The sequence below is a fragment of the Lycorma delicatula genome, chromosome 1, assembly GCF_047948215.1.
Source record: "Lycorma delicatula isolate Av1 chromosome 1, ASM4794821v1, whole genome shotgun sequence".
In the NCBI taxonomy this organism is placed as follows: Eukaryota; Metazoa; Arthropoda; class Insecta; order Hemiptera; family Fulgoridae; genus Lycorma; species Lycorma delicatula.
Window position 1 is genome coordinate 102133769 of NC_134455.1, and position 22773 is coordinate 102156541.

The 22773-nt window shown below is 32.1% G+C and overlaps 1 protein-coding gene across 4 annotated transcripts in view; it reads right to left on the reverse strand.

Annotated features, from left to right (window-relative positions):
* osy (ABC transporter oskyddad) overlaps positions 1 to 22773 on the reverse strand; it is a 283517-nt gene that overhangs the window by 23957 nt on the left and 236787 nt on the right. For all 4 annotated transcript variants that reach the window (XM_075358389.1, XM_075358396.1, XM_075358404.1 and 1 more), the window contains 3 exons: positions 15896 to 16073; positions 11594 to 11709; positions 4723 to 4793 (listed from right to left, as the gene is read on the reverse strand). In XM_075358389.1, coding sequence (XP_075214504.1) covers positions 4723 to 4793; positions 11594 to 11709; positions 15896 to 16073 — 365 coding nt within the window. The remainder of the gene's footprint in view (positions 1 to 4722; positions 4794 to 11593; positions 11710 to 15895; positions 16074 to 22773) is intronic.

Sequence of the window (22773 nt, forward strand, 5' to 3'; positions counted from 1 at the left end):
ATACATTTTTTTAGTTTGTAACTTACACAACAAACAAACTGCCTACTAATAATGATAGACTCCAGTAAAAGTCATGCTGTTATTGCTGAATGAGAAATACTGTTTATCATTGTTTTTATTGATTATTGATAATGTTCATTAATATTAGTAAAATACTATTAAATAAGAATCAAATCAATTTCTCTACAAGAAATATATTTTAAAAAAAGATGTCAATTTTTGCTGGATTCTTAGTCCACACAAAATTCTATTACATAAATATTAAATTTCAAATTATGCAAATACTGTTTTTGAAAATACAATACAATACAATACAATGTTGAGAATAGATTCTTCTCTTATTTGCATTGATTTATCAAAAATATTCAAATCAATTAATTTAAAATTTAAAAAATAAACAGAAATTCTAGAATATGCTCTTAAGTGGATATGATTTAATTGGCAGAAAATATTCCAAAACTGGGAATCTAGAATTCCTTATTTAGTATGAATAGTTCAATTTACATATTTCAAAGGCAGTGCGTTTGTTAATTGTGTTTTGTATGCACTGATTTATTTTATTTTGTATATTGATTTATTTAAAGTTCTGAAAGCCATGGAGTCCTGATTTTTAAAATTTTGAAGCTGTCTTGTTTATATATGATAATGTGATTTAATCTTTTTTGTTTTTATTTTGTGCTGTTATTTCCATTTGTGTGTACTAGGTTATAATTTATAATTATATAATGGTATTTCATTATATATAGGTATATTATAATTAGTCCTAATGTCTTTAGGAGCTCAACATCGAAGTAAGTTTAAACATTTTGGTGCCATATTCTAACCCTAAGTTACTGTTTTAATAACTTCTTTCCTTATTAAGTGAAGACTTATTAATTAAACAATTCATTATGTAGAATTGTTTCCTACAGAAAAAGGTATATTAATGTGTTACTTTGGATTATTTATCCTGATCTTTCTCATGAGAATGACACATAATGTATCATGGGATAAAAATGACATTAGTCATAGTTTCTTTTACTTTCCTGATAGCTCAAGAGCTAAGCTGCAAAAAGGAAAATATGATAATCAGTCAAAAACAGGTAATGAGTTTTTTGCATTTCTCAACATCTCATGACCTCTAAAGACTCTAAAAAAAAATGAGGGTAATATTTGTACATATATACAAATGTACATGTGTTGGCCTGTTTGAAGCTTAATAATTTTTGACTAGATAAATAAATTTTGATGAAATTTGGCACAAAGACTAAATGTATATGGGCAATCTGTTGGTAAAAATTTTGGTTTAATATTTCCAAGGGGTTGGGTAGATAGTTTTTTGAGGTAAATTTTCTCAAAATTTTGCAAACAACCCCACTTTATATTAAGCTCAATACATGCATGCATGGTGGCTACCTTAGCATTTAAACAAAAATTTTGCCCCAAATGCCCCTTTCTCAAAAAATAAAAAAAGCTATCTTTTTATTTATTGCATTTTTTTTAACCAAAATTTTTATGTATTTCTAGATGTGCAAGTGACCCAAAAAAATACTTTTGGGCTTAATATTAGGGATAAGGGAAACTATAAAGTTTAAAAGCATTGGTTTTTAAAAACTTTTAAAACTTAACTTTTAATTTATTAAAAGTTTAATAAACCTTTAATAATAATATTATAATAATATACCCTCCACCCTCCACCACCAACATAATTCACCCTCTACTTCCAAAAAAGAAATCTTAGGTGTAACTTTTTATTGATAATACATTTTTTAGTGGAATTTAAAAAATTTTAATTTCATCTCTACCCCCAAAAAAAGCAGTCTTAGGTAACTTTTTCGTGTATCATTATTTTTCTACTACATAAGAATAAATAACCAAAAGCAGGAAAGATTTACAACTTTGATTTCAGCTTTTTACTTCCTTGTACAAAGTAAAGGAGGTATTATGATTGCAAAAAATTTCAGATTTCAACAGAAATATTCATTTTGACCATCCCTGAATCCATTTTGACTAGTTTCAGCATGACATCTGTACGTACATATGTATCTTGCATAATTCAAAAACTCTTAGCCACAGGATGTTGAAATTTTGGATTTAGGATTGTTGTAACATCTAGTTGTGCACCTCCCCTTTTGACTGCAATCAACTGAACTAAAGATGCCAAAAAAAGACCAAAAGAAAAAAGGTCCAAAATCCAAATTATTTTAGATTTTGGACTTTTTATTAACTGCAGTAATAAACCTTCATTGAGAGCTTTTCAGTGATATATCATAAGTAGTACTTATTTTCATTGGTACAGAGTTATAGCCAAATGAAATTTTAATTAATGAAATACTTGGATCTTACAAGAGGAAGACTCATATACTTCTTTTAACTTGTTTTTTTTTTTAATGTAAATATATTGATTCATAAATAATTACTGACCTCTGATTGTAACAAAAATTTACAATAAATCATAATCCAATAATAATAATAATAATAATAATAATAATAAAGAAATAATATCAGAAGTTATTAATGAAATAAAATTTTATGTACGTTTCATTTTTAAAAAAATGTGCATATGTAATTTAATAGGTGTACAAAGAAGTCATGTGGTGTTCACTAAAAATTGTTTTGTCCACAAATTAATTTTTTTTTTTTTTTAAATATGATGACCAATTTACACATTATTATTACAGATGACTAACAGAATCAGAAAGTACTAGATTTCTGGGATTTATTACAAGTAAAAAAGATCTATAAGCAACAATTTATTGCACAAAATTTATTTTCATTCGACTTTTAGTTATCTTGGTATTCAGATATTTTTTCAGTGTTTGAGAGGAGAATAAATATAATTACACAAACTATAAATAAATTTTTAATATAATGAATTTATTTAAGAATTTAAAAGTGTGTTTTTTTAACAATCTTAAAGCTCTGAATGTACAATTATTAAATATTTCTTTTCATGAAGTTAAAATGAATAACTCAAAGAAAATAAAATAAAAATGAAATAATTTTTTTACTTGACTTTATATTGAGAACTATTTAATAATGAGTAGTACAGAATTAGTTTAAATTCTTCTATATATGAATTATATGTATATACATATAATTCATTTTTATCTTCTGAAAATAACAAAAGCAACTACAGTATGATATAAAGATAAACAGCTGTCTATGCAAACTTCAACAACATATTTTTTATAGAATTCTGTCTTTTAATTCTCCTAAAATTCATAAAAATTCCATATTTTAAAATCTACTATTCCTTTGATATATTTTCTTTATAGCTGTAAATAAATAAATAATCACAGAAAAATGTTTACATTATAAGTTATATAGGAAAAACAATAAATAATCCAGTATTTTGATTGATTGGTTAAAAATAACCATTATTTGAATATTTACACACATTCTTATCAAATCTTTAACACACACCACATATTTTTAAAAACTGTTTTGGTAAAATGCAGGAGATGAATGTGATTATCCAAAATCATCTAAATTTATTGAATTGCTTTTCGTAATGTTCCACATATATGAGGCACCATCTGTTATGAGTTAAATAATTAAATATTTTCAGTTGGTAGAATGAATATATAAAATCTTATGTGGACACCACATAACTTCTTTGTACACTTATTAAATTACATATACACATTTTCTGCATACACACATTGTGGTGAACACCACAGTACATCACATTCTTTTGTGGTGTTCATATCAGCATTTTATATTAGTATATATATATTAATTTTGTCTCACGTCACTCAAGTAGTTATATGGTGTAAGTGAGAACATGTCAGATACGTAACCAAGGTCACATTGGTTCAAATCCGACTTCATATAGATATATTTTTTTTTAAGTTTTTTTTTTTTTAATTTAAATATTTTGGTTTACCTACATTATATTGATTAACCTATGTAAAAATTTTTGAATTAAAATGAAAAGTACATAAAATTTTATTTCATTAATAATTTATGATTTTTTTCATATTTTTTTATTGTTATTATTGAATATTATTTGTAGTAATTTTTTTTTTTACAATCAAAGGTTAATAATTATTAATAAATCAATATATTTAAATTAAAAAAAAAGTTAAAAAGTATAAGAGTCTTCCCCTTGTAAGATTCAAATATTTCATTTATTAAAATTTCATTTGGCTATAACTTTGGTATCAATGAAATTAAGTACCTCTTATGTATGATGTACTGTTAAAAAGCTCTCAATGAGGGCTAATTACTGCAGTTAAGAACGAGTCCAAAATCCAAATTTTTGGGAGTTTGGGCATTTTTGGTCTAGTTGATTGCAACCAAAAGGAGAGGTGCACAACTAGATGTTACAACTGTCCTAAATCCAAAATTTCAACATTGTACAGCTAATAGTTTTTGAGTTATGTGTGACATATATGTATGTACATACATACCTATGTAGATACAGACATCATGCCAAAACTAGTCAAAATGGATTCAGGGATGGTCAAAATGGGTATTTCTGTTGAAATCTGTAAATCGAAGTCTTTTTTAATCACAATACTTCCTTTACTTCGTACAAGGAAGTAAAAAACAAATTTGTCAGGTTTTCAACAGAAATTGTTAAAGCAAAGAAGTGAAACCTGGTTTAAAAAATTAGTGAATACATCAGTTAATGTCTACAGCATCCTAATTTAGTAAAGTCTGGAGAAAATGGACCGAGAAAAAGCATTTTTATAAACTATTATTGCAAGATCCTACTAAAACTTTTTTTTTACTCACGTTAACATTACACCAGGTGCAGCAAAATCAGTAAAATTTGGGATGATTGGTCCATATACTGGGGTGTTAAACTGAAAAAAAAGAAGATTAACACAAAATTTCAATATTTTTATGAAATAACTTTGCAAATTAATGTATGAGACTTATTTAAAAGAATTATTCCCAGCTTAAATGTAAAAAAGAATCAGTCAGCTAATGCAATACTAAAGGAGAGAACCCAAATTTCCACTACTCAGCAAAATACACTCACACAGATTCTATCTAAAAGAAATGAGTTCATTTTTTACAGTACTAAACTGCAAAAAAATAAAAGATCAGAATTATGAAGTTTATAAATCCTGAAACAGATTTTCACTCTCATAAAAATACAACAGTTTCTAATTAAGGCAAGTTTCATTTACATGTTTTAAAAAACTTAATAAGTTAACAAAGCTACAACAGTGATACAGTGAATGTGTTTTCCTGAAACATCTTTTTGCTTGATCCTGTCTTAAATAAGAAGTTATAAAATATTTTTTGTGTAAAAATTTCCTTAAAATGATGGCTCAAGTTATTTTTAGTAGTAATGTGAATTATTGGTTCCTGAATGTATGAGGGTCAATCAAATTTAAATTTTATTTTATTTTAGTACAAAAATAAATACAAAATAATACAGTACAAAACAAATACAAAAATTTTTATTTCTTCTTTTACATAGACTCCCTGAAGTTCTACAGATTTTCCTCATTGGGTAAGGAGCTTGTAGATCCCTTCTTCATAGAACGTTTGAGGACATTTTATCATGAGCCAATTGCGCATGAACTTTCTACTTTTATTGTTGCTCTGGAGTCTATGTCCTGCCAGTGCTTCCTTCTGGTCTGAATAAGAAGGAATTGCAGGTGGATAAATCTAGACTCTAGAGAGGAGATGTTCTAAAGTTAAGTAGTAAATTTCATCTATTTATCCTGATTGTTAATGATTCTGAGAGGTCTGATGTTTTCATAAAGGAGAATCACATCTCTGATTGGCTGATGAAAATTTGATTTTTGCAGCGGCTTTCACTTTGTCCAAGAGCTGGCAATAGTATACACTATTTACAGTACAACATTCATACAGAAAATCAATAAGCATAAGGTTATCAGACAGTATGGTTAAAACATTTGCTAAGACTTTTCTAGCTTATGGTTGTTTTGGCCATTAAAAATTATAGCTTTCCATTAGTATGCCATTCTACTCTCACTGATTTCAACTCAGGAGTTTAGTGATAGACTATGTTTTACCAAATGTGACTATTCGATGCAAAAAATTATTCCCTCTCTTTCAATCAATTCAGCAGCCTTTGGAAAATTTCTTGTTGGCCCTGTTTTTGATTTTGGGTCAAAAGTCTTAGAATCTATCTTGCAGAGACTACAGTACACAAGGTATTTTGTGATAATGGCATGGGCACTTCCATACTGATACCTCCTTCTGAAGTAATTCATCAACTGTAAAGTGCTGTTGATCTCTTCAATAAGGTAACAGATCGATGAAGTGTAGTCATTTGTCACACTTGCCCTTGAACACTTATTGTGATTCTCTGTTTCTACAGCTTCACACTCTCCTTTAAATTAGCTGGCCTAGTTGTAGATTTTGGGATATGGCACGTCTTTCTTTTTTCTTTTTTCTTCCTTTTTGTGGTTAGCCTCCAGAAGCATTGTAAGGTATTACTTCAGAGGATGACTGAGGATGATATGAATGAATGTAAATGAAGTATATTCTTGTACAGTCTCAGGTCGACCAATAAAAAAAAGAAAGTTATGGCATTTTCACATACCCCAAACTGCATGTGCAGTCTAGTCAAAATTTTGGAAATTTTTCAATAACACATTGCATAGCCAATATTGGATACTTTTGCTGTAACATGAGACTACTGACAAGAGACATGGATGCTCCAGTTGCCTTAGCAACTCCCCACATTTCCTCCATCAATATATCTCCACACCAGTAAACTCATGTTCATACCCAAGCTGTGAAGTCAAAAAACCAGTTTGTATTAGATTGACCCTATTAATGAAACTTTTTAATTTAAATCTTATTTAAATTTTTACATTATAGCTGTTTCTATAATGTAAAAAAAAGAAGTTTTTATTTAAGAAAAGTGCTTCAAGGAGAAGGATTAGTATATAGCTCAATTTAACAGGATATTGTATCTGATATTGTAACTGGTTTTTATTTATTTATTTAATTTTTGATTTCTCTGTTCTGAATCTATTTTAGGTTAAACCTATAACCTAGGGAGGTGGTTATGGGTCCACCTCCATACATATAGAATAACCATAACCCATAACCATGGGAGGTGGACAAAGGGACCCTAGGCAATGCTTTTTTGTCAACCTTGAGCCTAAGGATAACAACAAAGAGGTTTTCAATCTAATACATAGCCAACTATGGGGTAATCTTCAGAATATCGAGAAGATCTTTTGGTTTGGTCCAGTGTAGCGCTGTGAGCAGTATGCCCTTACAGGTGTATTAAATGTGCTGAAGGCCATAGGTCTGCAGATTATTCTAAAGATAGAAACACTGCAGCCGTTTGTGTACTCTGCTAATCAGACCATCCTGCTAATTACAGGAGATGCAGAGTTTATAAGAAAATCATGGACAGGAAGCAGAGGCAAAGGGTATCACCAGCTATGAAGACTGCTTTTCCAATCGAAACTCAGGACAATCAAATTGCTTCCTTCAGTTTAAAAAATAATAATCTCCTATCATTGGGTAGGACAATGAATAGGGATCCAGATGCTTGTTCCACTGCTCATTCACAGTCTTATACTGCAGCTGTTAAGCATGGTGCCCATGGTATTGCTGAACACAAACTAGAAAAACTGACTTCCAATACTAAGTTTCTGGTACAGCAAACAGGTAACCTAATAGGGCTTCTTACCAAGGTTATCACCAAACTCTGTTAATGCCTAAGTTTCTGAAGGAATCTAATATATTAATGGTACTACTGGTCAAGAGCAGGAACTAGAGGCTTTAATACTTGCTGAATTGTTGGATATCTTCTTGTTTTCAGAGATACATTTCAAAGAACATAGTTTCTTTCATCTTTGAGGGTATTCGATCTACAGTACCAATCATCCTGATGGCATAAAAGTACTGCAGTGCTTATCAAACATGATTAAGCATCATGAGCTAAGAGTACAAAACCGATCATATTCAGGCCACATCGGTTGAAGTTCAGGACTGGTTTGGACCACTTAAGCTACCTGCTATCTACTTTCTGAGTTATACTGTATTTCTCTGAGTTTTTTGCTATAATAGGTTCACGATTTGTGGTGGACAGCAATTGGAATGCTATAATTCTATTCTGAGGCTCAAGGCTTGTTATAACTAAAGGAAGGACTTTAAAGGGTTGCATTGTTAACATGCACTTGAACATTAATCTTTGGATTGGAACTGACTTACTAGCTGTTGTATCCAACTAAGATATGGGAGTTATTGGACTTTTACATCACTTTGGATGTTTTGTCATTATATACCATTGTTGAAAGTAACTACGACTCGACATCTGACTACTCAGCTATTCTGCTGACAGTCAGTACGATGGTGATAAGAAGGAAGACATTGCCTATCCTCCCCAAAAACAAGATTGATTGGGATTCATATTACAGCTGGGTTGAAGAAAATCCGAAAGTGCCTGTTCTACTGAAATGTTCCAGTGACATGGTTTACACGACAGTGATTGATGAGGTGATGGATCTTATTGTTGAAATAGGAGGCTTAGGAGATGATGGTAATGCTACAGTGGCCTGAAGATAGGACATCCTTGAACAGGGCCGCCTGCAGATTGAAATAACTGCTTAAATCTATTAAAAACTAGTCAATCAAGAATTACCTTGAGAGTCTATCTCCTCCCTTCATGAAAAAGATGGTTACTCTTTGTGGAAAGGCACAAAGAGCTTTCAACGACCTCCAACCTTGTTTCCTCCTTTGAAGGGTTTGGATGGGCTAGGAGTGATGGAGAATTATCTAAACGGTAGTTACCGGAGGCTAAACAGGAAAAAGAAAGAAAGGAGTGATGGAGAAAAGTCTGAACTACTTGCTACATACTGGAGAGAGATCTTTCAACAGCTTAATATGCAGGGTCCTTGTGAAGAAAAAATCTTAGAATTAATGAGCAGCCTGATTCCTTTGAGTCTACCTATTAAACTGTTTTCTTTAGCAGAGGTTCTGCAAGTGATCAGGAAGGGACAAAACTCACAGAAGGCCCCTGGCTTTGACTTGATCACTAATAAGATGCTATTTATGCTTCCTACCATAGCCATCCAGTACATAATGCAACTCTTTAATGGTATCCTCTGGTCGACATACTTCTCTACCAAATGAAAAGTTTCACAAATGGCTATGGTCTGGAAAATGGGTAAACCTGTTCATGATGTATCCTTGTACAAGCCAATAATCCTGTTGCTACTTTGTTAAAGGTATTTCAGAGGTTATTTCTTCTGAGGATGTGGCCTATTCTGGAGCAGGGTCATGTTATTCCAGATCACCAGTTCAATTTCCATAGTATACTATTGAGCAAACACACGGATTTGTTAATGTTATCAGGAGGAGCTTAGAGAAGAAGAGGTACTGCTTGGTAGCCTTCTTGGATGACCAGCAGGCCTTTGATAAGGCCAGACTGCCTGGGCTTTTATACAAATTGAAAAAGAACTTTCCTCAACCTTACTGCCTTGTTCACTGTAGCTACCTGGATGGGTGTTTCTTCCAGGTAGAATATAATCAAGAATTATCTGTGTTCTTCAACACTAAGTCGAAGATTATATCAAACCTGTCTTACATCTTCATTGCTGACCTTGTGGTTGAGAATGGAATCACCGCTTCATTTGCTGATAACATAGCAATTGATGACAACCCAACTGTGGCCTCAACTAATCTACAATCTCAATCAAATTTAATCAGCACATGGCTGAGTACATGGAAAATGAGGGTTAATCATGCTACGCCAAGCCATGTGACATTCACAATGAGGATAGAAGACTGTCCAGTTGGTCTGAGTTATCTTTATCAAATAAGCTATTTTTTTACTCACTGGTTTTGAAACCAATATGGACATATGACCTCCAACTATGTGGGCATGGCAAACAAGATAAATGTTGAAATCATACAGAGGTTTCAGAAAAAAATTAGTGAGTTGTATGACTGACACCATAGTTTGCTAAAAACATTGAAATCCACAAATATTTGGGTTTACAATTCATCAAGGAAGATATACAATATTTCAGTTTGAAATATGAAATTCAGCTAAATTACCACGTTAACCATTTGGCTGTAAACCTCCTAGACAACGTTGAGGATGATACTTAAGCAGCTTCTCATTGTGGACCTCTATAGTTCTGGAACTCTATAGTGTAATTTATTCGCTGAGTGTTGGACATTAATCAATCCTTTTCTTTCCTTGCTGTTTCTGTTTTCACTTTCATTTTAATTTTTTCTTTTTTGTCTTTTTTCTTTACCTAAGTGTTTCATCAATCTGTTATTTTTATGATTCTTGTTATTGTTTTTTACTGTACTACTGATAGTGCAGTTCTTCAAAACTACCTTGTGTATGTTTGTATGTTTTATGTTCTACCCTCTGAAGTTCTATTTAGTGCTACTATGTCATTTTTGAGGAATTTCAATGGGGATTCCTTTTTAATATGAATATGTATGATTTAATTTAGTTAAGATTCCTAAAAAAATGTAAATAAATTGTAAACAAAGATTTGAAACAAAAAAATTATTTACTTATTTTTGAAATTGTTTAGTATTTTCAGAGGTAAGGAGGTTTCTATTGTATTTATTCATTATGTACATATTTTGCTGTCCAACTATGTATAAGGTGGTTTAAAATATCAATCTTCAAAAACTTAAAACTAAACCAGAAATATTATATCTAAATCAATATAATGTATTACATAAAATGTTGAATTAATAAGTTGCTACACATAATAATTTTGTAATTCTTGCCAAAGTACAGCACTAACACTAACAGTAACTGATTCTCATTTTATAATACAATACAATAACACATTCTCTAACAATAACTCATGAACACACATATTTTCATTCATCTTTTATATGTTAAAAGTGGAGATTTCTTTATATTTCAGGTACTTAATATTTTGCAAGGTACAGATTATGTTTAAATTTTAAGGAACCAATATGAGTTATCCCAGAACTCAATCAGTATAAATCTATTCATTTTGAATTAAGGCTTTTAGTTACTGTTATGATCATTTCTTTGGTGATGCAATTTGTGAAAACAAAAACAGGAATGTTAAAAAATAGATTTAAAATAGGGCTGCATGATTATTTTGTTTATCTGGGTGCATTTTATCTTGAAAATATTGACAATAAAAAATAAATAAGGTAAAAAATTATTACTTATTTGTAAAATAATAGTGTTGATACTATCTTCTGGTGAATATTAAACAAGTCTCATATCAAATTGGTCAATCTAATAAGATTTCAATGAATTACATCCTGAAAATGAAGTAAAAGAAAAATGTGAAACTAATCACAATAGCTATTTTTATCACCAAAAGATATTTGTGAAAATAATAGTGAAAGGTTTTGTAATGATAAAATGAAACTGCATTAACATAAAAGAAAGTTTTAACATTTCTTTTTTTAGACAAAATGAGCAAATTACTAAGCAGGTCTCTCTCTCTCCCCTCAATTTTCCATTATTTTTTTCTCTTTAATTTGATGTGTGTTCAAAAATGGATAAATAATCATCCAGACCAAGATGATATTACTTTCACTATAATAAGGAAATAATAAAAAAAAAATTGTTTTTAGAGATACCACTTGAATGAAATAAGAATAAAAACAATAACTAACTTAACATAAAAAATAAACATCAACTTACAAATATGGGAATTTTTATTGCTGCAGGACTCACTTCACAGTCTCTTGCCATTTCATCACAAAATTCCTCAAAAGCATTCCGTAGGTTTCTTTGAATTAAATATCCAATTTGCTGATCTGAAAAGAAATATAAAACTTTTAATGATCAATATAAAAAAAAAAAATTCTCAGATTTTAAAAAGTTTAATACATACACATACATCAGTTTCATATCTAACAAATTATGGTGTGTTTAGAACTTAATAAATTTAGATCTGTAATATTCATGTCATACAGTCATAAGCATGTGAAATCCAGCAAAAAAGGTAACTGTTTATATTTAACATATAAGTGGAATCTTTGCAAAACAGTTTCATAATAAAGTGTGAAAATTGTAAAGTAGGAAGAATTCTAAGTTCTGATCACTTCACAATGCATATAGCCCTTAATAAATTGGGTACCTCTTTAATGTGGAAAGCCCTTTTTAATTTTGTTTAGGATGTTTTTCACTTTTAAAGAGAAATGAAAGAAAATGTTCTAAGAAAATCAACAACCCAAAAATACAGGTGGTTTTTGATGAAGGAAATATGTAATGTCAATAAAAAATTCTTTTCCAGCTGTGCTGGTCACAATGTGACAACAGCACATTGTGTTTTTTCTAGTAATATAAAATTTTAATTAAATCATAAATTTCTATAAAAAAAGCTTTTTATTGTATTCTTTTTATCTGATACTAGAATGCTGTGAAGGAATTCTTTGGAAACAGGTAAAATTCATGAAAAATTACAATTTACCAGACAGTTATTAAATAATATTTGTCATTGTGTTCTGCTGTTAGTGTACTTCGTATTTTGAATTAGTATGTTCTTTTTTTTTTTTAGTTATTTTATTTTAACATTAGTACTTTTATAGATGTTCTATTACTCACAATTCATATAAAGTTAAATTTTTTTCTTCAGATTCATTCAAACTAATACTTTGAACTGTTTATATATACAATATCTTTGTTTGGATTCTGCTTATTTATTATGTTTTAAATTCAATAAAATGACTGGAAAAAGTAAAACGTTATCTGTAAGTGAAGAAGTAATACTAGAGATTTAAAATGAGTATTTATTTCATGTTAAACATTTAACTTTAAAGTATTATTCCAGTAGAATGCAATAAAAAATAAATATCCAATAATTCTCAAATGGTTAAACAGAAAAATAGCACAGATTGGTTTCTGATAGTGATAAAGTTAGCTGTGCCATTTGGGAGTGGTTCATAAGTATGCAACCAAAAGGAATGTGTAGTTTAGAAGCAATTATTTATGCTCAAGCTTTCCTACTGAAGAATTGTGATACATTTTATTTAAACCATCCATCCCATCCATCCTTTGTTTGCAGAATTATAACAAGAAATAATCTGTGACTTAACACTTTTCATGGTAATCGCCTTTATTGTGAGATGTACGAGGGTTATTTTATTTTCAAGGTCTGATCGGTCACAAAATTAAAACCACAGTGAAAATAAAAATTTTTTATTTGTAACAAGTACTTACATAGTTACACTGTTTCTCTACATAGTCGCCACTCCGATTTGGATATTGGTCGTAGCGTGGTCCCAACTTTCCAATACCCTCGTCAAAGAACGGAGCCGCCTGTGTTTTCAGCCATGTTTCTACGTTGGTCTGTGCTCAGTGAGTCCGAGCTCAATCTCTGTGTCTGCAGCTGTGTCTTGTCCTCCTAGCCAGCGTTTAATGTGAGCAAAGAGGTGAAAATCGGATGGAGCCAAGTCTGGGCTGTATGGTGGGTGATCAAACACTTCCCAACGAAAATGCTGCAGGAGCTTCTTTGTTTGCTCAGCTGCAGTGTGCGGCCGAGCATTGTCATGGAGAAAGACAATGCCTGATGACAACATTCCTCTCCGCTTATTCTGAATTGCCCTTCGTAGATGTTGAAGAGTCACGCAGTATGAGGCTGCAGTGATGGTCGTGCCACATTCCATGAATTCCACCAAGAGAACTCTATTCCGGTCCCAGAACACAATAGCCATACACTTTCTGTTGAAGAAGGTTCGTTTGAACTTCTTTGGTTTACTGGGAGAATGAGAATGCATCCACTGTTTGGATTGTTCTTTTGTTTCTTCAGTTTCGAAATGGACCCATGTCTTGTCCCCTGTGACAATTTTGTTCAAAAAATGTTCTCCTTCATTGTGGTAGAGCTGGAGAAACGTTACGGAGGCGTCCATTCTCATTGCTTTGTAATGGTCGGAGAGCATCTTGGGAACCCATCTCGCACACAGTTTGCGGTTTTGAAGTCCCTCACTCACAATGGTGTAGAGAGCTGACCTTGAAATTTCAGTAAACTAATCACTCAATACAAAAATTGTGAACCGATGATTTTCTCAAATTGCCTCATCCACTCGCTCAATGAGATCATCGGTTGACACTCGCTTCCTTCCCTGACCGCCTGCATCATGAAGATCTGTATGTCCTGCTTTAAAATTCCTGCATCACTGTCACACTCTGCTGTCACTCATTGAAATTTCATCGTACACATTACTTATTCGTCGATGAATTTCAGCTGTGTTACACCCCTCAACCTGAAGAAATCGAATTACTGCACGCACTTCACACTTGGTGGGAGATGCTATTGCTGTAGACATGTTTACGTGCTAGCCGTGTGTTCAGAACTAAACGAAGTGATGCGGTGTGATTGAAGGCCATACTAGAGATGCTGCTCAACACATATTCGCAAAAGTTCATCCGATTTTTGCGCGGGTTTTTATTTCGCAACCGATCAGACCTTGAAAAAAATAACCCTCGTATAATTTATTAATAATACTGTTCTGTTACTTTTAGTACTTGAGAACTGTCAATATTTTTCATATAGCTGCATAAACTTCAACCAACTTTGTTCTTTATTTAGCAGGAGTTTGATTTGTATTTCACATCTTTTTTTAATTAGCATATAACATATGTCAGTCCTTTCCTTTCAGTTTTTTGACCAAGTTGATTGATGAGAAGTATTTATCCCCAGTGATGTTTCTATTTGAGTCATAAGTAGGTTTTCATCAACCTTAGTAATTCAGTTATTAATTCTAGAAGTTCTTTAGACAACCTGATTCCATCTCAAACTCTTCTTCCACTGTGGATGTAAACATTATATATTTCATTCATGAATCTGTAATGCACATTGGCTTCACTCAAATTTATCTACTTTTTTGAGCATGAGCATCTTAAACTTGCATCCTTCTTGAAAGATATGTATTTATGTTACCAGTCTAAATATTTTCTGGCCTTTACCATCAGTTATAAAAATAGAATCAATAATGTCTCAGTTACATTTAAAAAAAGTTTATATTCCTAAGAGTGCTCTAAGTTCAACAACATCAATGTTAATTATCCCCTGAGTCTTCACTCTCCAATTCTTTTAGTTCTTATAGGATGGTTTCTCAAAAATCTAGATTGATCACATTCATCTTTACATTCTATTTTATCCTGCAAAGAATAAAAATAAAATCTCCCATTAAAATTGACCTTCCTGGATTTACAAAAAGGTAGTATTGTATAAGATAATATCACCCTAATAACAGTAGCACATGTCAATTTGACATATGGCAAAAAATTAAGCAAAAACAATAACTAAATATATAAAACTATACTACACATCTATATCATCAGAATTAAAATGCCAGCAGCTATTGTGAAACATGCTGGTTATTGGTTAGAAGTGGGAGGGGTAATCACTAGTGGATTAAAGATGGGACATCACTGATGTCAAATCTACAAACAGTCTAATTTTCTTTAAATCTTTGCACATTTTTTTTTTAATAAAAATAAAAAGTTAAAGCAGGAAATGAAGAATTAAACATATATTAAAATAAGATTTTAAGATTTTTATACCAGCCACATCGTTGTAAATTCAGTGATCTATAATTTTGCTACGTACTAATATTACATTGCTAATTGAGCTGTTTTATTACCTAAGAGTTACTGGTAATTTTAATTATTTGGGAAATTTTCATGAAATAGTCTTCTTGTATTAATCCTAAAAAATTTCTTACTGCAATAGCATTATTTTTCTATCAAGTAAAACTTCTAATAAGTATAAGCTAAAAATTTTTTTCTCTAACTAACAAAAGTGTTTATTCTAGACTAAATGATTAAAATTATCTTGTTACTGTTTAAATTAACAACATCATCTCATCATTGATATGCTATGATGAGAAATAATCAGTCGTCTACTTACAATCATGTTATCACATAAAACTGCTCAAAGCATATTTTTATCATTTTATGTAATATAAACAAGAGTAATGTAAATGTTAGTATACTGACTGGACATATCAAGGTGAATGTCAATTTCACTGTTGTCTATAGTCGATCTATTTGAAGATAGAAATGAATTAATTCTTTCTAACAAAGCATCACTAAATGAATCAGAGAATTCCACCATTCCCCATGCTTGACCCTTTTTTACAACATCTGCAGCAGCTTCATGACTGTGATAAAACTCCTGAAAACAAAATAGCATTATCATTTATTAATAATAATTAATCAAACTTTAATCACAAGTTATCAGCATAAGGCTCTATTGATTCTTATCAAAACTACCTGCATTAATTAAATTATGCAAAGTTTAGGAAGTACTGACAAAATGTACATCATGACCTGTACGGGAAGACATTCTCCATGTGGCAATTTTGGTCACGACACCACCCTGTCCATACCTAGCCCTTATGAGCTTTGCTGGAGGTTATTTTCAGAATCTCGGCAAAAGGCATCTCTCAGCCTTGGTCTTGCCTCAGTCAGGATGCCACCAATGTGAATACCACATGTCATGTTCTCATCAGTATACTACTAGGAAAGAACTCTTTAAAACAAAACACATCTATGTCAAGTCTTTAACAAGACTGAGTAACATGAAGGAACTGAAATTAAAAACACAACACTCAGTAGGTTAGAAGTTGAATTCAACATAAAACCATTTTTTATTATTTTTGGCTTCAGTCATTTGACTAGTTTGATGTAGCTCTCCAACATTCCCTATCTAGTGCAAGTCGTTTCATTTCAGTATACTCCCTACATCCTAGATCCCTAACAATTTCTTTTACATATTCCAAACGTTGTCTGCCTGCACAATTTTTTCCCTTCTACCTGTCACTCCAATATTAAAGCGACTATTCCAAGATGCCTTAATATGTGGACTATAAGTCTGTCTCTTCTTTTAAGTATATTTTTCCAAATGCTTCTTTCTTCATCAATTTGCAATACCTTTTCATTTGTCACTTTATCCAATCATCTGATTTTTAACATTCTCCTACAGCACCACATTTCAAAAGCTTCTAATCTTTTCTTCTCAGGTACTCTGATCATCCAAGTTTCACTTCCATGTAAAGCTACGCTTCCAACATATACTTTCAAAAATGTTTTCCTAACATTTAAATTAATTTTTGATGTAAACAAATTATATTTCTGACTGAAGGCTCGTTTCGCCTGTGCTATTTGGCATTTTATATCGCTCTGATTCGTCTATCTTTAGTATAATTCTACTTCCCAAATAACAAAATTCTTCTACCTCCGTAATCTTTGCTCTTCCTATTTTTATATTCAGTGATCCATCTACATTATTTCTACTACATTTCATTACTTTTGTTTTGCTCTTGTTTATTTTCATGTGATAGTTCTTGCGTAGGACTTCATCCATGCTGTTTATTGTTTCTTCTAAATCTTTTTTACTCCCAGCTGTGTCTGTCCCAGGAGCCTTTCTGTCATTCAAATCTTTTAATGCTCTCTTAAATTCAGATATCAGTATTGTATCTCCCTTTCCATCTTCTTTGACCTCCTCTTCTTCCTCTATAACACCATTTTCTAATTCATTTCCTCAGTGCTTACATTCCAATCTCCATTTATTTTAAAATTTTCATCCCCTTCTATGTGTTTAATTGCTTCATTAATTTCTTTGTATACACACTCTACCTCATCATCATCATGGGCACTTGTATGCATACAGACGTTAACAATCGTTGTCGGCTTAGGTTTTGATTTTATCCTAATTACAATGATTCTGTCGCTATGTATTTTGAAATACTCTACTCTTTTCCCTATCTTCTTGTTCATTACAAAACCTACTCCTGCCTGCCCTTTATTTGAAGCTGTGTTAATTATTCTAAAATCACCTGACCAAAAGTCGTTTTCCTCTTCCCACCGAACCTTGCTAATTCCTACTACATATACATTTAATCTATCTATTTCCCTTTTTAAATTTTCTAACCTATCAACCTTTTTTCTAACATTCCATGCTCTGACTCATAGAATGTTATTTTTTAATTTTGTAGTGACCCTTTCCTTAGTAGTCCCCATCCGGAGATCCGAACGATGGACTAGGTTACCTCCAGACTACTTTACAAAGGAAGGCAACTCCATCTTTGTTATGAAAATGCAGAGAGTTACATTTTCTAGAAAAAAAGGCAACTGTAATTTTCCATTGCTTTCAGTTGCGCAGTACTTAGAGGATTGAGTGATGTTGATATTGCCATTTAAGTCCTCCTGACCTGCGCCCTTAACAACTACTGAAAACGCTGCTGCCCTCTTTCTGGAATCATTCCTTAGTCTGGCTCTCAACAGATACCTTTCCAAAGGTGTGGTTGCACCTTCAATCCAACTACTTTGTGTCACTGAGCACTCAAGCCAAATTTTCCAATTCTCACAAAGATCTAATGTCGACCCAAGAAATAGACTCTCCATGCACATAAGTTTATATTTTGTGCATTTGTAAATTACATGGTATGCATCATCTAGTTGTCCACAATCTGGACACACACCTGAATCCAACAGGCCAAATCGCTGTAGTCTGTCTCAGAAGGTGCCATAACCAGAAAGAAACTGCCTCACGTACTTGTTAGGGTGAACCCAACAGATGCCCAGCAAACCAACAACGTCAGGGAAGAGATCATGGATATAATGCCCACCCTCTGCCTTAACCCATCTGGCCTGCCATAAATCATTGCCATACCATTCTACCTTGCGAATTTTTTCTGAAGTCCATTCACCTGACTTCTTAACAACATAATGCTGCTGTTTTTCTGACGCAATTAAATCTACCGGTTTCACACCTGCAGTCACCGAGATTGCCTTCCATGAAATAGGATATCCCAACCCTGTAGGGGGAAGACACCAACCTTATGATGCTACCAATCACCACACCACTTCCTCCATTCCGAGCCCTGAGAGGTTTTGCATGATATAGTACAGCAATCTTCCATTACCATTAATAATATAAGGCTCTTAATAATACTTCCCATTAGCTTTTAAATTTTTGCCTATCTGCCCAAACAGGCGCCGTGTATAGCATATTGACTCACACACGCCCTTACACAGGAAACTCATAGTCTTAAAATTAAGACCCCCAATCAGGATTGACCACTCGTTGAATACCAAAAGAAGGCACGACAGGCCTTCTTTGTGACATAATTAGAGAGCTTCTTGAACTGTAATTTCTAGTCAAGAAACACCCCGAGGTACTTTTGAACTTGAACATATTTAATATGAAACCCTGACATCAAAATATGAACCTGATGGCTCACTGCCAAACGGCCTGTAAGAAGCATCATTGTGGTCTTCTCTGGGCTGAACATGATGACCCCACAACTCAAGTATCAACAACAAGTATCAACAACTCAAGTATCAACTATCTGACAAAAATGTACATCCTGATCCGTAGGGGGAGACACCCTCCAAGTGGTAGTTTTGGTCACTATGCCACCCCCTCCATACCTAGGAACCCTTATGCCTCATGTCTGGGTGGCTCAGAGCTCAACATCCCTCCGCGAGCTTCCTTCGACCAGCAGGAACCACCGTCGGCATAAGCCACAATGAGACACCTGCCAGGCAATCTCAGCCGTAGAAGGGAATCAAACTTCACCACCCACAAAAATGGACCTAACACACTGCCCTGAGGACAACCCTTCGATAGCGTCTTGCCTATCTCATGCCTGTCCTTGCGGAACAGCATATCTCGATGACTGAAGTAACTTTGCATTACTCACAATTCACTATTAGTGCATTGTCTCTTTTGTAACTGATAAATGACAGAAGGCAACTACAGATTATTAAACAAACTGGAGATGTCCAAGAAAATTCTGAGGATATATTCCTCCTAACTAGCTCTTGCCACATTCATCATGCAGAGTATGGTGTCCTCGGTACCCTTTCCAGGACGAAACCCATACTGATTTTCCATGAGTAAGTTTTGTGAGATCAGCTTCTCATTTATATGCAGGTACAGAACCTTTTCGAAGACCTTACCAACAACTGGCAGCAACGTCAAGGCCCTATACGACAAAATAACAACAGGATCGTTGTTGCCTACTTTAAACAACAATTTAATAATACCCTTTTTCCAACATACCAGGAAGTATCCTCCAAACAGTAATTTGTTAAACGCACGTGTGATTGTTTTCACAATAACCCACCTGAGCGAACAAGGAGCTCCGCTGTTATTCTATTGAAGCCTGGGACCTTGCCTGTACCTAAACTACAGATAACTTAACGCACTTCAGCATCAGTAATCTCCAAAGATGCTGCACACCCACAAAACTGAGCAACTTCACGCCATACTTGCAGATGGTAAGTGGTTTTTCCAGCTTCACTGTTACCAGACAGTAAATCGTCTTGACAAAGTGTACAAGGTTGATAGTTGTTTTGGTAAAATAACCATCAACCAACCACTTTTCTCAAAAGCTACATCCTGCTAGGTAATGAATGATGCAGAAGCCAGAAAAAAATCCATTAATGTGTAATTCCTTACTTCATACAACAATGCTAACATTTTATGAAATGATTTACTACATCCATTTAGTAGAAATACATTTGTTTACTTTATTTTATAAAAAATAATAAATGTTATTTAATTAAATTAATTCAATTTTGTTGATTTAAATTTTAAATATTTTTGTTCTGAATCTCTAATTTCAAGGAGTCGGGTTTCATTGTACAGTTTAATTTATAAATCATATATATATATACATATATAAAAATGAATGTTTGTTTGTTTGAGAGTCCCATATGCATTTCTATACCATTCATCTGATTGCGATGAAACTTTTGTTAGTTGCTGTGTGCATGCCCATGAAGATTTCTGAATTAGTTTGGTCCACCAGGTGGTGCAGGGGTTGAGGTATTTAAAGAAATTGTAGTTATGGTCCGATTTGGCTCATATTCAGAATATATATTATTTACGTGAAAAGAAATATTTTTGTAAAAAAAGGAAAAGAGGGAGAAAGGAAAAAAGGGAAGAAGGGAAAAAGGGAAAGGTAAAATTTTGTGAAGTTCTGTAATGTTCAGTTTTTTAATGTTTTATCATATTTTCATTTGTATTCATTTAATCTATTTATATACTCAAATCTAGCAATGGCAAAGTATTACTGGATCAGCTAGTTAATTTTCATAAAAGGTAGAACAATGAATAAGATATTAAAAATTTGTATGGAGAATATAGTTTGCATTTTTTTTCCTGGTTTTGTTATTAAAATTTATACATCATAGTTAAAAAAGTAGAGTATATCAAATTTATTGTGATGGGAGAGGAAAATTTTTCTGTTTAAAAATATTTTTGCAAGAATCCCCTCTTGGAGTTCTAATCAATATATTTTTTTTATAAAAGGAAAACATTTTTTTCCTTTTCTGAAATTTGTTCCAGAAAATGATACCATAAGATAGAAACAAATAAACATATCCCAAGAAAGACTTGTTTTAATTTGATGAAGTATAAAACTTCTTTCCATGTTAATAAAACTACATTAAGGTCTGTCTAGCTTAATTATTAGAATTTGTATAGGTACAACATTTACAAGACAGATAGACACTAGTTTCTAATCCTAAAAAAAAACACACACAGAACTATTTTAAAAATAAAATAAAATCAGGAAAATTTGAAATATATATAAAACATTTTATTTTATTATGAAATTATACAAAATTGGATTTCACTCCGATTCAGTTTTTTATAATAAAAAGTATCTCCTGTGTAATATATCTCTGTCAATAGATTTTTGTTTTGTTTTTTAAATTATTGTTCTTTAAATTAAGTTGCGAAAGCGTTTTTTTGCCCTTCTACCCAAAAAAAAATTTCAAACAGATTTGATACATGACTCAATATGTCATACATGAGTGAAATAATGGATAGTTGATAGATAAGTAAATTTTTTGTGTTTTTTCTTTGTTGTCAGTAACTTCCAAATAAAGAATTATTTGGGGCTTTCTTATTCTTTTGTTTCATTAGTGTCTTAATAAAGAACAATAGTATTTTAAAGCTCGATAGAATTTATAATTAATTAAGATTTCCTTTAATTCAAGCATTAAAATGTGCTTGTAAGATGGCACATCTTCATTTTTCCAAAAGTAACTTATGCTCAGGTTTCACATCTTCAGTAAGATATAGCCAGAAGGGTGTATTGCATAACCCCCCATCTACATGCACAGATCCAAAGTAATATTTTTATTTTATTTATTATTGATAATTATTATATATATATAAATAAAAGTGTAAATGTTCGTTTGTTCAAAATCTTAAATTTCTTCACCGACTGCTTTGAAATTTTGACATAACATTGCATTTGAATACGCATGTTTTTTTATAAACCTACTATTTATATACCTATGATGTCACACCTGTGACAGGTAAAAACATGCTTTTTTTGAAAAACAGTACTATCTGTTGGATGTAAAAGCAACACATGCTATACTAAATATTTTAAGATTCCATTTTAATGTTTCCGATATTCTGTTTGCTATAGACTAAAAAAGTACTGGACTGATTTATGTGCGGGGAAAAAGGGAGAAAGCGAAAAGTCGGAAAAGGGAAAAATCAAAAAAGGTAAATGGGAAGTAGGTAAAAAGGGAAGAAGGGAAAATGGAAAAAATAAAAAAGAGAAAAATTGAGAAAAGGAAATGGAAAAAGGAAAGGAGAAAAAATAAATAGGAAGGGGGAAGCGGAAAGAAAGGGGAATGGGAAGAAAGGAGGAAAATGTTAAAGGGAAAGGGGGACATGGGGAAAAGGTGGAAAAGAAAAAAGTGTGGCAAGGGAAAAGGGAGAAAGGGTAAAAGGGTAAGGTTAAATTTTGTGAAGTTCCATAATATTCATTTTGTTAATGTTTTATCAAACTTTCAATTGTGTTCATTTAATCTATATACTCATATCTAGCAATAGTGAAGCA